The sequence below is a fragment of the Bos indicus genome, chromosome 19 (genome assembly GCF_029378745.1).
Source record: "Bos indicus isolate NIAB-ARS_2022 breed Sahiwal x Tharparkar chromosome 19, NIAB-ARS_B.indTharparkar_mat_pri_1.0, whole genome shotgun sequence".
NCBI lineage: Eukaryota > Metazoa > Chordata > Mammalia > Artiodactyla > Bovidae > Bos > Bos indicus.
This window is the reverse complement of record NC_091778.1, coordinates 57,503,507-57,518,069: the sequence shown is the minus strand read 5'-3', so window position 1 is coordinate 57,518,069 and position 14,563 is coordinate 57,503,507. Positions and strand designations below refer to the sequence as shown.

General features: G+C 57.6%; 1 protein-coding gene across 5 annotated transcripts; it reads right to left on the bottom strand.

Moving 5' to 3' along the window:
- Positions 1-642: 642 nt before the first annotated feature.
- Positions 643-14,558, bottom strand: GGA3 (golgi associated, gamma adaptin ear containing, ARF binding protein 3). Of its 5 annotated transcripts, none has more exons than XR_011562179.1 (17): positions 14,419-14,558; positions 9,199-9,283; positions 8,997-9,072; positions 7,593-7,781; positions 6,897-7,020; positions 6,634-6,737; positions 6,443-6,523; positions 5,960-6,097; positions 5,227-5,308; positions 5,006-5,122; positions 4,502-4,726; positions 4,095-4,165; positions 3,583-3,878; positions 3,188-3,396; positions 2,723-2,892; positions 2,508-2,638; positions 643-2,279 (listed from the first exon to the last, which is right to left on the bottom strand). XR_011562179.1 is itself a non-coding variant. In XM_070774079.1 (17 exons), exons 1-17 carry the CDS (start codon positions 14,456-14,458, stop codon positions 2,169-2,171), a joined length of 2,229 nt encoding a protein of 742 aa, XP_070630180.1. In that variant the 5' UTR covers positions 14,459-14,558; the 3' UTR covers positions 643-2,168. The 5 variants fall into 5 exon arrangements, 2 of the variants coding, with proteins under 2 accessions (XP_070630180.1, XP_070630181.1); XM_070774079.1 differs by having other exon boundaries at positions 2,508-2,618; XM_070774080.1 differs by having other exon boundaries at positions 2,508-2,618; positions 7,593-7,691.
- Positions 14,559-14,563: the final 5 nt, after the last annotated feature.

Sequence of the window (14,563 nt, the reverse complement as noted above, 5' to 3'; positions counted from 1 at the left end):
GTTCTTACAGAACTTATAGTTCTTACACTTGGGGAGGTTTTAAGCTGCCAGCACTAGAAACCTGAGGTAGCCACCTTGGAAAGAAGTTACAGGGAACACAGAGCCCTCCTGCCTGCAGGTCGAAACCTGAACAAGAGTGTTGAGTGGTTTGCTTGTGCATCTGAAACTTGGCTTCACCTCAGAATCATCTGTTAACTTTCTGGTTATTTTAATTCAGCTTTTTATCTTGTGCTGGAGTACTGCCGGTTAACATTGTTGTGACAGTTTCAGGTGAACAGCGGAGCGACTCAGCCATACACACACGTGTCCATTCTCCCCCAAACTCCCCCCCCGTCCAGGCTGCCCTGTAACAGTGACATTGAGTCGAGTTCCCTGTGCTATCTATACAGTAGGTTCTTTGTTGGTTATCTCGCTCAGATATAGCAGTGTGTACATGTCCATCCTGAACTCCTTAACTAGCCCTTCCCCTCATCTTTCCCCTTGGCTGGTTATCTTCTTTAAAAAAGGAAACAGTCTAGGAACTTATGTTTTAACAGAAACCTCAGGTGGCACCAGCATAGCTGCCTGCCTGCGTTTGGAATTCCCAAGTGGCACCTTTCCCCACACTGGGGTGACTGGTATCTGTATTAGAAAGATTCCAAATAGGGCAAAAATGGTTTTATTTAACATGCAGCAAAACAAGGGCAGCAGTTGATATATCCAGTACAGTTTTTTGTCACGAAGTGACCTCAATAGTAACGAGTAACACTCATAAGTAACTCTAAAGTCTAAAGCTTATTGTAAAGGTACATTCCGTGTAGTAGTCCCACAGAGCTTCCCAGGGCTGCAGCAGCCCATCTCTGGAGCTCTTGGATTTACTCCTTAAGAAGTAAAATGGATTCACTTTCTTTCGTCTGTCCTAATGAAGCAGTGAAACCTGCTCACTGATGAGGGGAGGGGAGGGGGCGATGGCCTCTTGATTAAGGAAGCCTGGCAAGAGCAGGGAGGGGTCAGGGCTGCCTCTCCCTGGAGCTGGCTCTGGCTCATCCAGCTGAGTGCAGATGAGCCATGTGCTCATTCCCCAGCGGCTGGGTCTCACCTGCCTGTCGCCCCGTGAGGCCTGGACTCCCCGGCCTAGCTGTAGCCAGTGGATGGAGCACTGCTGAAGCAATAGGGTCTGGTGACTCGATTCAAGCAAGGCCCCTAATCTCACCACCTCCAGACCCAACATATCGCCGACAGTGCCCCTTGGCAACTGGGGACTCGGGGTTTCTGGGCAGCAGGTAAGGACATAAGTTTAGTGCAACGCGCCTGATCCTGAGGCTTCCTGTTCCCAACAGCCAGCCACCCCGCAGGCCATCTGGTGGGAGGAGGTGGGCCAAAGCGGGACACAGGGTGCTGTCCTCCCCTTCAGAGGCAGCACAGCGGTTTGTTCCACGATGAGCAAGAGGTAGTGAGTGAGTGAGATGGCCTATTCCCACGGCAGGAGGCACCCTTTTCCCAGAAAGTGCTGGGTACCTGCTTCCGGAGAAGGCACAACACTGCTCTCTCCCATTTCCTTTTCTGGGTGTAGTTTAGGCTGCCGCAAGGCCACGTTCTACTTCTAGCAGCTTGAGCTCCTCATCCTACCGTGATGTCCATGGGACACAGCCTGCTGCTGCCAGGGCCCAGCACAACTCCTCTGGTGCCCGTTCCAGGGTCGTGCTGCCCACAGAAGGCAGGGGTGGCGATCTGGCAGTACCAGCGCCCTGGGCCCAGGGCCATCCGGGAGCCGTGGGCTGTGTCCTCCTCCCAGGAGCCTGCCAAGGGGAAGCCTGGGTAGCAGGGGGACTGAGAACTGGGGATGTGAGGACATGGTCCTGAAGGAGGGCCCTGAGTCTCTGCATCAGAGGATGCCAGCGCAAGGGGAAAACCCACTCCAGCCTTGGGGCCATGTCCCGGGGCGGCACCTGGGGCCACTCCCCACTCCTGATGTACGTGGCCACTTCAAGTCACACAGGTAAATAAAAAAACAGGTCCTTTTAGGGGCCGAAGGAAGAGAGATCACAGCAGCGGCCCGGGCCCCTGTTCCACGTCAAAGCTCTTAAGCACAGCGGTTAGGACATGAAGGAAGACCAGGCCTGGAGAGCCTCCCCTCTCGGGATAGCCTGCCTGGGCTCCAAAGTGCAGCTGACACGTGTCCTCTGGGGTCATAGGTTCCCCCACTGCTCCACAGGGGGGAACTGGTCCACCTCACCCACCTCGGTGCTCAGCTGCTCCCCCAAGGCGAAGGTCAGCCTGTACCGAAGCCTCGCCTTCTCCTGCAGCAGAGGGGCCGCGTGTCAGACACCCCTTCTCTGATACCCTTCGGGTGCTTTCGTGCAGGGGACATACCCTGCTCCTACCACCCCATCTTCACTCAGCCATTGGGCCAGGGTGGAAAAGGGACGCAGGAGAAGTGGTAACAGTCCAGGCTGGGAGGCGGTGGACGCAGGCGTCTAACCTGGGGCAGCCAGGGCTTTCAGGTGGGGTCCCCAGCTCCAGCTCACCTTCAGTGGGTTGGCCAGCAGCATGACCTGCGTGATGGCTGCAGGTGGCTGGACGGGGCTGAAAGGAGAGAGTTCTGTCCCAGAGGGTGGCTGCAACTTCACTTTCATTGACTAAAGAGAGAGACGGGTTCCTTTGAAGAGATGGCAGGTGCCCTTGAGGGGGAACGGGGTGTGGACACGTGGGTGCAGGAAGAGGCCCCAGGGAGCGGGGATACCTTGGGCACTGCGGCCTGCAGCACGATGCTCTTGATGGGCAAGGGAGCCGTGTTCAGCATGGACACCACCACCACCAGCACGTCAGGCCGTCCTGGAGGACACTCCTTGGCAAAATGGAAGAGGATGCGGAAGCCGTTTTTATCATAGGCTGTCACAGGAAGGGCGCTGCCTGTATGTAAGAACGGGGCAGGTGAGGGTGGGCGGAGAGGTGGGCCTGAGACAAAGCACCACAGCCAAGCGAGAGGTCACGGTGGCCCCGGGACCAGGAAGCTCCTGAAGGAGCCTGGGAAGAACCTCCCAAGTGCACAGCGGGGACGAGCACAGACTGCGACACGGTACGGAAGGCCGCGTACGGCTCTAAGGGACCCTGGCGAGAAAGCCTGGACCCACCCATCCCTTGCCATGCAGCCCACACCTCTGCAGGCTGGGACCCCCGCCCCTCACCCCGAGCCTCCAACACCTACTAGGTTTGATAGACTCCAGGGGCACGTGGACACTGGCCAGGGAGAGCTCGGGCCCCTTCATGGGGCTGCCCTGGGCCTGGAAGAGAGGGCTGCTGGGCCCCGCGGAGAGGGGGAGGAGAGGCCGAGCAGAGGCGCCACTGGGGAGCAGAGGGGGGGCGGCAGCGCCCAGGAAGCAGCTGGAGGTGGCAGGTTTCACCAGGCCCGAGGTCCTGGGCAGCAGGAAGGAGGACAAGGCGTGTCGAAGGCCAGGCAGAGCTGCTGGCCGCCCCGCATGGGGGCCCCCGGATTAGAGCCAGCTCTCCCTGCATCCCGCTTCTAGATTCCAGCCGACCCACCAGACAGAGGGAACTCCCGCCAACCCCCTGGGGCTGCCTCCCCAGCGCCCCTCTCATTACGCTTTGGCCTCTTCCAGAAGCTGGTCGAGGGCATCCAGCTGGTGCGGGGTGCTGTCGCCCAAAGTGGAACCACGGTGCCCAGGGGCGATGGGCTCAGCCTTTGGGGCCAGAGCTGAGGCCAGGCCAGTGGAGAACAAGAAGGGGCTGGCTGTGGGGGCAGGAACGCCAGCTGGGGCCACCGGGGCCTGGGAACTGCCTATGGGGGCCACTGAAGGCTGGAGGAGAGGCCCATCTGTGGGGCTACAGGCTCCCGGCCCAGGTTTGGGGCTGAAGAAGTCCAGGTCTGACCGCTCGTTCTGGAGAACAAAAGCAGGAGTGAGGGGGCCCTGCAGGCGTCAGAGGCTGCAGGCTCTCCACCCCCACCCGCCCCCAACGCTGTTCCTGGGGGCTGGGCTGAGCCCCCTGCATGAGCAGCCATCCTGTGGATAGAGTGGGCAAAGCGCTATGTGTGGGACGGTGCCTGGAGCCAGGACGAGGCTGGGAAGTGGAGGCGACACAGCGCCCACCCCTACCTGGAGCAGGGGCCACTGGCTGTTCCCAGCCGCCTTGGCGGGAGGAGCACTGGGCGCCGGGTCGGTGAGGCCTGAGGACAGAGGAAATGGCTGTGGTGGAAGAGGCTCTGGGCTGGGGCGGCCCCAGCCCCACCTCACCTGAGGGAGGGTCACGTGACCACCAGGCCGCCCAAGGGTGGCAGGGCGTCCCCTATAGCTTCCGGAGGGGAACGGACCCTCTTCCGTCTTTATGCTGCGGGGGGCGCCTCCCGGGGAAGGGGGAGCACAGCCAGACAGGATGTCCACCCGAGGACACTGCCCTGGGCCCTACTTCCCACCTTTGCTAAGCACCCGGGGTCCCCCTCTGGGCATCCCCAGCACCTCTCCTGAGGCCCCGGAAGCCCCGAGCAGCCCCCTCCAATACGCACCCAAGCAGAGCAGCTCCTCGTCCAGCAGGCTGAGGGCGTTGCTCGTGCTGCTGGGCCCTGGGGGGGCCTCGGGCTGGCCGGCCGAGTGGCTGCGCCCAGGGCCCGAGGCCTGGGGAGGCGGGGGGAGGACAGGGATGCCTGAGCCGGCGGGGGCAGGGGCCAGCGCTGGGGGCGGGCCGCTCGGCGCCTCCACCTCGGCAAGGTCGATGAGAGTGCCTTGGTTTCCTGGATGGAAACAGAAGGGGACAGGAATCACTGGGGGTCCCTCCCGGGCTGTGCGGGGGGAGAGGGACCCTGAGCACAGCCTCTGACCGCCTCCCAGAGCACCTGTCCGGGCAGCAGTGAAGAACTGGGGGAGGCAGTGGGTGGGGGAGACCCCGTGTGACCTCCCGGGAGGTGCTTAGCGGGGCTCAGGGTCCCCTCAGGCCTGTGGGCTGACATGGGGTCACCCTGCAGCGGGGCCCCAGGCTGCTCCGGAGGGAGCAGGAAACCAGAACACTTTACCTTCCGAGTCGGGAATGGCTGAGGTCACCACCTCACCGTTGACGACCTGCCCTTCAACGACTGTCTTGTAAGAGTTGATAACCCGGGAGAGGTTGTCACTGGCCTGTAAGATGTCCCCTAGTACCAGAAAGAAACCTGTCACTCCCAGCCTGACAATGCCCCCACCACACACATCCAAATCCCCGGGTCACCCCCTCAACCACCCTTCCCAGTCCGCTCACCTAAACTACTGTCATTGTCCTCGGTCTCGCTGGCGAGTTTGAATAACGTCCGCCTCTTGTTCTCACACCGATCAAACAGCTCCTAATAGAGACCCAGGCAGGAAAACTCAAGCTGCCAGATCACCCGACCCACCATCCATGCCACCAAGTTCCGGCTCCCTTGGTACATGGGTTAGGTGGTACCACACTTAACCCAGATCACCTAACCCAGCATCCACGCAGAGTCCCGGCTCCCCTGGCACCGTGGTCAGCTCTAGGAGATCACCCAACCCAGCGCCCACACCAGAGTCCAGGCTCCCCTAGTATCAGGTCAGCTCCTGGCAGAGTCAGGCTCTGCACACACATCTTCCTGCTGCCAGCCTCGGCCACTCTGCGTCACAAGACACCTGCTCAGGTGGAGAGGCCGCCAGGACAGCAGGTCCCTTCCCACTCCCAGCCTGGTACATGCCTCAGAATTCATAGTCTGTATGTGACCGAGGACGGAGGCGCACATCAGGGAACCAGGGTGGGCCTTTCTCTGCCCAAGCATCCCCAGGCAGAATGCGAGGTGGTGAGCAGGGGCACGCCCAAGGCGGGTCTGCAGAGTCACACAGACGGAGGGTGCGTGGAGTGAATCAGCCACAGCTCACGGGCGCTTGGGGGCACCACCGCTCTCGGCCTGGCTGCTGGCGGAGAAGGACTGCCAGGTGTGCAGCAGCATCTTGGGGCAGAGACGCCCTCTCCTGGGGCCTACCTTCATGAGCTCCTTGTCTGCCTCTGCAGAGCCCTCCCTGTTGTAGTGACGCAGCATCTCACCGAGCAGCTTCACGCTGTTATCGACCTCCTCTAAGGTGTGCAGACGCTCGGTCACCTTCTGGACCCGCGCCTCATCCTGCACCAGAGAGGACCAAGGAGCGAGAGCTCAGCTGGACTTGGCCCACTGCCCCCCAAACCCCGCCAGGAGGGTGCACACCTGCCCCGGGAACATGCAGGCCAAGGCCCGCCCCACGGAAGCTCCTTTCAACACGTGATTCTTGGGACCACTGGCCTCAGACTCAACCGACAGCTCTTCTTTCAAAGCAGCAGCCCGCCTGCCCCCAAGCCTTGCCCCACGGCTCCCGCTCCTCTCTCCTATCCGCCCCCTGCTCCCACGTGCGGGTGAGCCCTGGGGACAGGGGAAGGGACCGCTGCTCTGGGGCCACGGGCTCCTCCTCCCCAGGGCTCAGGGCCCACCCACCTCCTTCACCATGGACTTGATGAGCTTGTTGGCCTCCTGCAGGTCGTCCGGGTTTTTGCTTTTCAACAGCCTGGCTAAAAGCTGGAAGAGGAGGGCATTAGAGGCGGAGGGACGGCAGCACCCCCTGGGAACACACAGGAGCCAAGTGCACCCCAGCGCTGAGCGAGCCCATGCCCCATGGAGGACTTTACCTTGGATTTCTCCTCGTCATCAAAAACGGGGTTTTTGGGACGAGGTGGTGGAGACGGGATCAGCGTCCTGTCCACAGAGATCAGCGGGTCGGAATGCACGATGCCTGAAAGGGGACGGAGCAGCAGTCGCACAGGCTGGGCCACCCTGGCACCCTTTCCCACACAGCAAGGGGGTGCCCCCGGGACCAGGCCTGCAGGCCGCACACACCTCAGCCCCTCAAAGCTCAGCCCAGTGCCCCCTGCTTGGGCAGACACCCGCGTACCCTGTCTCTTCAACATGTGGTAGGCATCCTTGATCTTTGATTCTTCCGGCAAGGCCAACGTCCAGCTATAAAGCAGCTCAATAACCTTGGTCTTCACTTTCTCAGACACCCTGTCCCCCAGGTACTAAGGAGCAAAGGAAATGGGTAAGCTGAGTGCATGTGGCCTGGAGGACAGACAGTGGGGAGGCTGTGCTCACAGCAATGAAACGGCTGCTAACTGGCTACAATCCCCAAGCCGCCTCCAGACCGTGGGTGTGAGCCAGCACGGGGGAGGGGAGCGGCATCCATGGGGCACAGACTCCGCTCAGGCAGGGGGCCGGAAGCTCATCACTGTGTTCATGCACAACAGGCCAGACACACAACTGCACTTTCTCCCGAAGGAGTGAACGAGAATGCCTTCGCTGTGAAGAAGTGTCCCCTCTGCTGTAAGCAGGTGCCCGGAGCTGAAGCGACACTACTCTGTGGCCGTGGTCAAGAGACGAGGGCAGCCACGTGAGAGCAGTCAGCGGGCACAGTGAGGCCGGGAGGGCAGCAGAGACGTCCCTGTGTGCACGTCTATCCTCAGCACAGCATCCTCTGAGCACAGGACCCGGGAACCCCAGCCCCGTGGAGACGCTGGTTCGCGTGGTGAAAGCTGGTAAGGCGGGAGGGGGAGGAACACAGAAGTTCTGAGAAATGAAACTGCTACCGACTGACCTTCGGAGAGACGACCTTGATCAACTCATTCAAAAAGCGGAACTTCCCCACTTCGTTATGGAACCTCCTCCCGCAGTTCTTCATGCAGGCTTCCAGCACCTGGAGCACAGAGGCCAGGCGCTCAGGCCAGGACCTGGCACTTGGCCAGCAACACTCGCCCAAGGAAGCACCTAACCAGGAGAGGCGGCCCTGGGGACATCAGGGCGGTGGGGTTACTCACAGAGAGTCCCTCCAGGTGCAAACCCCTCTGGGGAAGCTCAGCAGAAACTAAAGTAAAAAACCCTGAAGCCCAGATAACAAGACAGTGAGACGGTCAGCCCTGGAGGGGGCCTGCCTACAAATCCTGCCCTCGGGCTTCACAGGTAAGAAGATGGAGGCAGAGACCACATGCTCCTCTGATTCAGGGCTCTTTCCACAAGCTGATCAACATGTTGGGCAGGCCGGAGAGGATGTTTCAATTCTGTTTCTCCATCTTAGATGGACATGCTATTTTCCCGCCCTGAGCCCCATCGATCTTCCCTCTGGGGCCTCAAGTTCTCAGGTGCTGCTGTGGGGCCTGGCACCTGAGTTTATGCCAAGGAGTGCACCACCCAAGCGCTGCCCCCTGCCCCGGCTTCCATCTTTGTAAATCAGGGATTTTCAACCGCACTACTACGGACATTCTGGGCCAGGTACTTGTTCTGGGAGCCTGTCCTGGGCACTACAGAATGCTCAGCAGCAGCCCAGGCTCCACCCGCGTGGATGCCAGTAGCACCCCCCGACCTGTGACCACCAACAGTGTCTCCAGACACTGCCCTGGGTGCCCGGGGGACAGAGCCGCCCCCACTGGAGAACCTTCGCTCTGCGGAGGACACAGCACAGGCATGTGCATAGGCTAAGCGCCTTTCCCCAACACCTCCCTCCCGCCCTTCCAGGAGCTAAAGGGAGTCAGGAGAGAACCCGGGCATCCTGGCTCAGGGGAAAGCCCGGAGGCGCCCCAGCACCGCACTCGGCTCTGCGTCCTGAATCCCCTAAGTCTGAATAAACACTAAGATCTGCCCAATGGGGTGATGCCTTCACTAGCAATCCACATCATTTTTAGCTACAGAACAAATTACACTTGGCCAGCTCTTACCTGGCAAGACAGCTCTGTCAGCCTCTCTGAGCCCCACCCCAGGGCCCACGGCCACCATCCCTGTGCCCTGGCCTCTCTGCTTCTCCCATCAGACCTCGTGTCCACACTCGGTCATCCATGATGCTTGGGCCTGGCACAGGGGCACATGCGTCTGTGGAGCAACTGACTGTGCAGGTCCAGGTAAGTCTAGTTTGTATCCAGGATGCTCAGCTGGCAGAGGGCGTGAGCCCTGACCCCCTCAGAGACACCAGCGGACTCATGAAAATCCATCACCAGCATGAAAAACCTACCGTCAGGGCCTGGACTGCCTCCCATTCCTGTGGAGACTGGATCTTATGGGCCAGCAGTCGGACGGCAATCTGTGGCCTGGAGACCAGCAAAATCACACTTTCAGGACGCTGGCCCTCGGCCGCATGGCCAGCCCTCCTTTGCCAGTTTCTCACTTCCCCAGTCAACCATCCCTCACCTGCCCCCTAACAGTTTGAGACTCACCCTTCAAGCTCCTTGTTGATCTGATCACAAAAGCCAATTATGTATTCCCAGTCCTCCTGGCGGTTAGAAGGATTGGTGGCTTTATCTGGGGAGAGAAGACGACGAGTTGTTACAGAGAGCAAGGAGGACGCTGTGGAAGGTTTCCCTCACATTTTTAAGGCACTGATGTGATGATTTCTTCTCTAATGGAGAAGACTCAATAGTTCAGTCAGACAGCAACTCAAATACAAATACTCAAAAAATAATTTTTTTTGGTTGTGCCACATGGCTTCTAGGATCTTAGTTCCCTGACCAGGGATTGAACCTGGGCCCTAAGCAGTGACAGAGCTGAGTCTTAACCGCTGGACCACTACGGAATTCCATACAAATATCGCTTTCTGTCCAGTATTCTGAAAGTTACAAACAAAAGAGAAAACAAATCTGAAGCTTCTCATTTTAAGGTAAGTTAACGACGTTTACTGAGCCCTCTAAGCACAAATCGTGCTGTCTGTCCCTGGGGTCACAGAAACAGAACCTAAGCTTGAGTAAGCAGCATCCCTGAGTTTAAATGGTCTTCCACGATCAAGGACAAAGACAAGCACTGAAGAGGGTCTCCCAGGGTTTAAACTCCAAGAGGTAATGCCCAGTCTCCTAGCACTTGGCATGTGTCCTCTATTCTCCGTCATGCCCAGATCCTGTGCTTAGAGAGGACGGCCCCAGCTGACGGTGGTTAAATGCGTTCCCATCTCTGATTCAGATCTTGGAGTCAGCCTCTTCCAGAAAGCACTCTCAAGCTGTTTGCTAAATTTAGGGCTTCAGGTTCAGAAGACGAGCGGAAGACTGAAGGCGTGTATCCTTTTTTAAGTCCAGGCTCCTCCAGCAGATTTCCGCCAGGGCCAAAAGTAGAGTGAAAGCCTTGAAAAAGCCCTTCCCAACAAGGGGTGATGTTAGAGGCTCCTGAATTCTGATTGCTCGTGACTGTTTCTTCACTTCCCTTTTCCTAATGTTAAAAATCACTAGCTCCACGCTCGAATCCTAACAGGGACTCCTAGCCAGCCGCATACCCCGCCCCACAACAAGCATCACAAGGCAGCAGGCGCCACCCAGCGGCAGAGGGGAGACCTGCAGCGTCCCGCGCTGTGCGTGCGGGGCAGCGTTTCCACCCAGCGGCAGAGGGGAGACCTGCAGCGTCCCGCGCGGTGCGTGCGGGGCAGCATTTCTGCTCTGGAGGCCAGAAAATTCTGGTGGTTTAGGACCATATTTGGGGGAAAAGGGAGATGTCAGTTCTCAGTCTTGAAAAGAGAATTAGCAGGCCCTTGAAAATGTCATGCTTGGAGGGAAGGGAGATTAATTCTATCAAGAGGGGCTATTTGTTGCCACAGGGACCTACTAGCTGTCACCCTCCAGAGAAGCCCTGAGTCTCCCCCCACCAGGTGCCTAAAATTTTCTCAGGTGTCAGCGTGACTTTGTTACTAATCCCTAGCATTTGAGATGCTTGGAGTTCTCACATGACATTAAGAGGGTGTGGGATACAAAAATAAGTTGGTTTGAGGAGCATACTTGCCCCTGTCACTACAATCATTTTGGAGCAGTCACACGCCTTCCACTGTTTGCCACTGGAAAAGATGTCACAGACACAGGGGACATGCGCACAGCCCCTCCCCTCCCCACACACGGACACAAAGCCACGGGCGTTCAGCAAAAACGTGCCCTGCCCAGGGCTGCCACGACTCCATTTCTGCTTCCAGGAACGCTCCCACCTACTTCTCATTTTCATTTGACAGCTCGAGAATCCCACTTCCTGTCCCCCAATAGACTTTTCCACCGCAAACCTGCAGGGAGCTCTTGGCCTACACATGAACACACAGCCCCGGTTTCAGCCACGGTTCGCCCCACTTCTGAGGATCTCCCCCCACTCTCCAGCCAGCTGAGACAGCAGACCTCAGTTACCCACAGGAACTGCAAGAACCTCTGGAGATAACTTGGGGTGACTCAGGCGCCCCGCCTGCCCACCGCCTCCCGACAGATGCACACACCCACCACCCACTCAACGTTCTCCTTCACCTGCGACAGAGGTGACGCCAGGGCCTCCCCTGTGGATCCTGCCTTCCAGAACCGCCCCTGTGGCCTCCAGGTTTCTATTTTGGGGTCTCTGGTGACAGCCTTGTGCTAGTCCGTGTCTCTGCCTCTATACATCCTGCTCTCATTTTCAACTAGCCATGACTGTTGTGGGACCTCTGGTCCAGGAGGGAGGGGAACGGCAATGGCCACCCCGTCCCAACACGGCTCAAACAGTCCAGTGACAAGTTCAACGGAGCAAGGATAAGGATGCAGGGGAAGTCAAGCGGCAAACTTTAGTGCGAAGGTCTTGAATCAAGGGAGACTTAGTCAACCACCAAGTCTTTTGTTAAACAGCCACAGAAAACTAAGCAGACAAGTTAGGCCCTGGAGGAACTACAGGAAAAGTACAAGATTCGGATGCTACCCTGAGGAGGTTAGGCAACACACGAGAAACAACCGGAGCAAAACAAGACAGAGTGTAATTAGAAGTGCTCATTTGGTGCAGAAACGAGTCTAAAAACACTCATCGTTCCTCCTCCCTGACTTCCGTATTTCTATAAATGGTGCCACCATTCCAAAGCTCCCTTTGCCCCAACCCCAGGCACCCAGGTCTGAAGGCTCCTTCTTCCCTCTCCTCATCCGTTTTCACTAGTCAGTCCTGATCTCTTCCTTCTCCATGTCTTTACTATGTTTCTTCCCCTCGAGGCTTGTAGGGTCTTAGCTCCTTTACCAGGATTGAGCCCTGGCCCTCGGCAGTGAAAGCGCGGAGTCCTAACCACTGACCTGCCAGGGAATTCACCTCAATGTCTTTTTGTGTGCTGTGCTCACTCAGTCGTGTCTGACTCTTTGCAACCCCATGGACTGTAGCCCACCGGGCTCCTTTGTCCATGGAATTTTCCAGGCAAGAATACTGGAATTGGTTGCCATCTTGTACTCCAAGAGATCTTCCTGACCCAGGGATCAAACCGGAGTCTCTTACCTCTCCTGCAATGGTAGGCAGATTTTTTTTTTTTTTACCACTGAGCCATCTGGGAAACCCCAGTGTCTTTTTAAAATTGTTTTCTTACTCCTGCCCTGACCTCCTGATTTCTCACTTGCTTCCAGAACTTCTGCTCCAATCCATCCTATGCAGAACACCTATAGGAACCTTCCCAGAACACTGACTTAACAGGCACAGTATGAATGGGAACCTCTTAACTGGAGACACAGACTTCTTCGGGTGGAAGTAGAGCCGGTCCAGAGTTTGGCTCTTCCCAGCTTTCTCTCCCACATTCCCACAGGAACGCCCTGCTTGAATCAAACGTATGTTACTGCATGCCCCAAACACGGCCTGCTCCCTCCACACCACTGTCTGCTGTTTCCTTAGCCTATTTTCCCATTCTTTAAGGCCTAGCTCAAGTGCCATCTCCCCACTGGGAGAACCATCTCCCATTTCACTTATCCCCAATTTCCCAAAATAAACTGTCTGTATTTCAGCATTTATGGTTCCTGCTTTTTCACTTAAAAATGCTTTATCCACTCCAGCACCAGTACTGAAGGCAGACTTTGAACTTAGTTTTCGTTAACACCTCACACAGCAGGTACTCATCAAGCACTGATTAACTGCAGTAATGACAGGACTTTAGAGAAGGCTGGAGTCATTAAGAGATGGTTTGTGGGGAAGGAGATGCTGGGATGGGTTTCAAAGCATGTAAAGGAGAACAAGGCTCTCAGGAAAGGAGAGGAACGTGTGTTGCTGGCACAAGAACACCCAGCTGAAGAAGGTGAAGCAAGGAAGAATACCAGGAAGTCACAGCGAGGCAGAGGGGGCAGCAGTGCAGTGACCTGAGCAGAGGGTTCTGGGAGCAGAACTGGGGGAGAGGCGGGGAGACCTGAGACCTGCCCAAAACGTCAGTCTAAATAACAGGAAAGGGCCAAAGGCCAGTCTGAGCTCTGGTCTCTACAGACACCCTCCCTCTCCCCCCAAAACAGGTCTAAACTCTAAACCTCGCCTATTAGACTCAGCTGAGGTCATTTATATCCAGCTGGGTGGCTCTGGGCAAGTGACCTGACTAGGGCCAAGGTGTCCTCCTTTGTGACACTGTGACACTAGTGCCTCCTTTGCTAGGATTCTCGGTAAATGAGTGTCTTTGGAGCACTCTGAGCTCCTGGGAGAACAGCTCCATACACACAGAAGGCTGTGACCTGCCCGCAACTGCAGACCTTGCAAATGTAACCTGCGTTCAACCACCTGAACAGGGTTTCTTATCAAGGGGAATCAGGCAATTGGAGGAAACGGGCATCACCCCTCAAGAGGCTGCAAGCTCCAGTAAATAACTGACAATGCACGAGGCAGCGTCTAGGCTCCAGCCTGTCTTATCACCCTGCCCAATTTGTCTTCACTTAAACAGGCCTCCAGGAGCCTCCTCTAGCCCATACTTAGTAAACTCAACGTACTAACCCTTCGGCCAAATGCAACCTGCTATGGTTAACCTGCATTTCCTCAATAGCAATATAAATGAGCAATCATAGCAATAGGCCGCTAGAACTACAGTATCAGGCTGCGTCTCTCAGCTTTGCTGAGTACTTTACCAACGAATGACTCGTTAAGACATGCGGGGGGACGGGTGGGGAGAAGGGTCCCCCAACAGAGCTTTCATCATGTTTCGGTTACTGCAGGGAAAAGTACTCTTTTTTACCTCTCTCTCTCTGGATTATTTTCACCTCAAACATTCAGCCTGCGCGAAGCAGTCACTTCTCCTGGAATACACGGTCAAAATTCTGAAGCTATGTGGGTATGCTCAGCACCACCCACCGCTCCCGGAGTTTCAGCCCCAGTTCGGAGCTTTCCCCTGGGTCGGAAGAGCGCAGGGGTCCCGGAGTCACGGCCTTGCGCGGCCCCACCACAGCTTCCCCAAAACGCCGATGCATGTCATCCCGAAGCACTTGGCTGTCGCTTTCGCGGAGCCCGCGGGGCCCGAGCTCACGGCGCAGCGCGCAGGAGCGAGAGGAGGCGCCGCGGCTCAGAGAGCACGGGCCGGGCCGCCCAGCTGAGGAACGGGCGCGATCCCGGGGCGCTCGCGGCGCGTGCGAGGCTTGGCGCGGGCTAGCGGGCGGCGCCACCGCAGGGCCGGGGGAGGGGGTCGAGGGCTGGGGAGAGGGGCGGCTCGAGCGCGAACAGACTCGGCCGTGGATACTCACTCAGCCAGGACTCCAGACTCTCCCCTTCCGCCTCCGCCATATTGCAGCCGCCCGGGCCGGCCCAGCGGCCTCAAACCTCGCGAGAACCTGAGAGAGACGAGGAGCCGGGGCGGGGCCTGCATAGGGACCTGAGAAGACCAAGCGC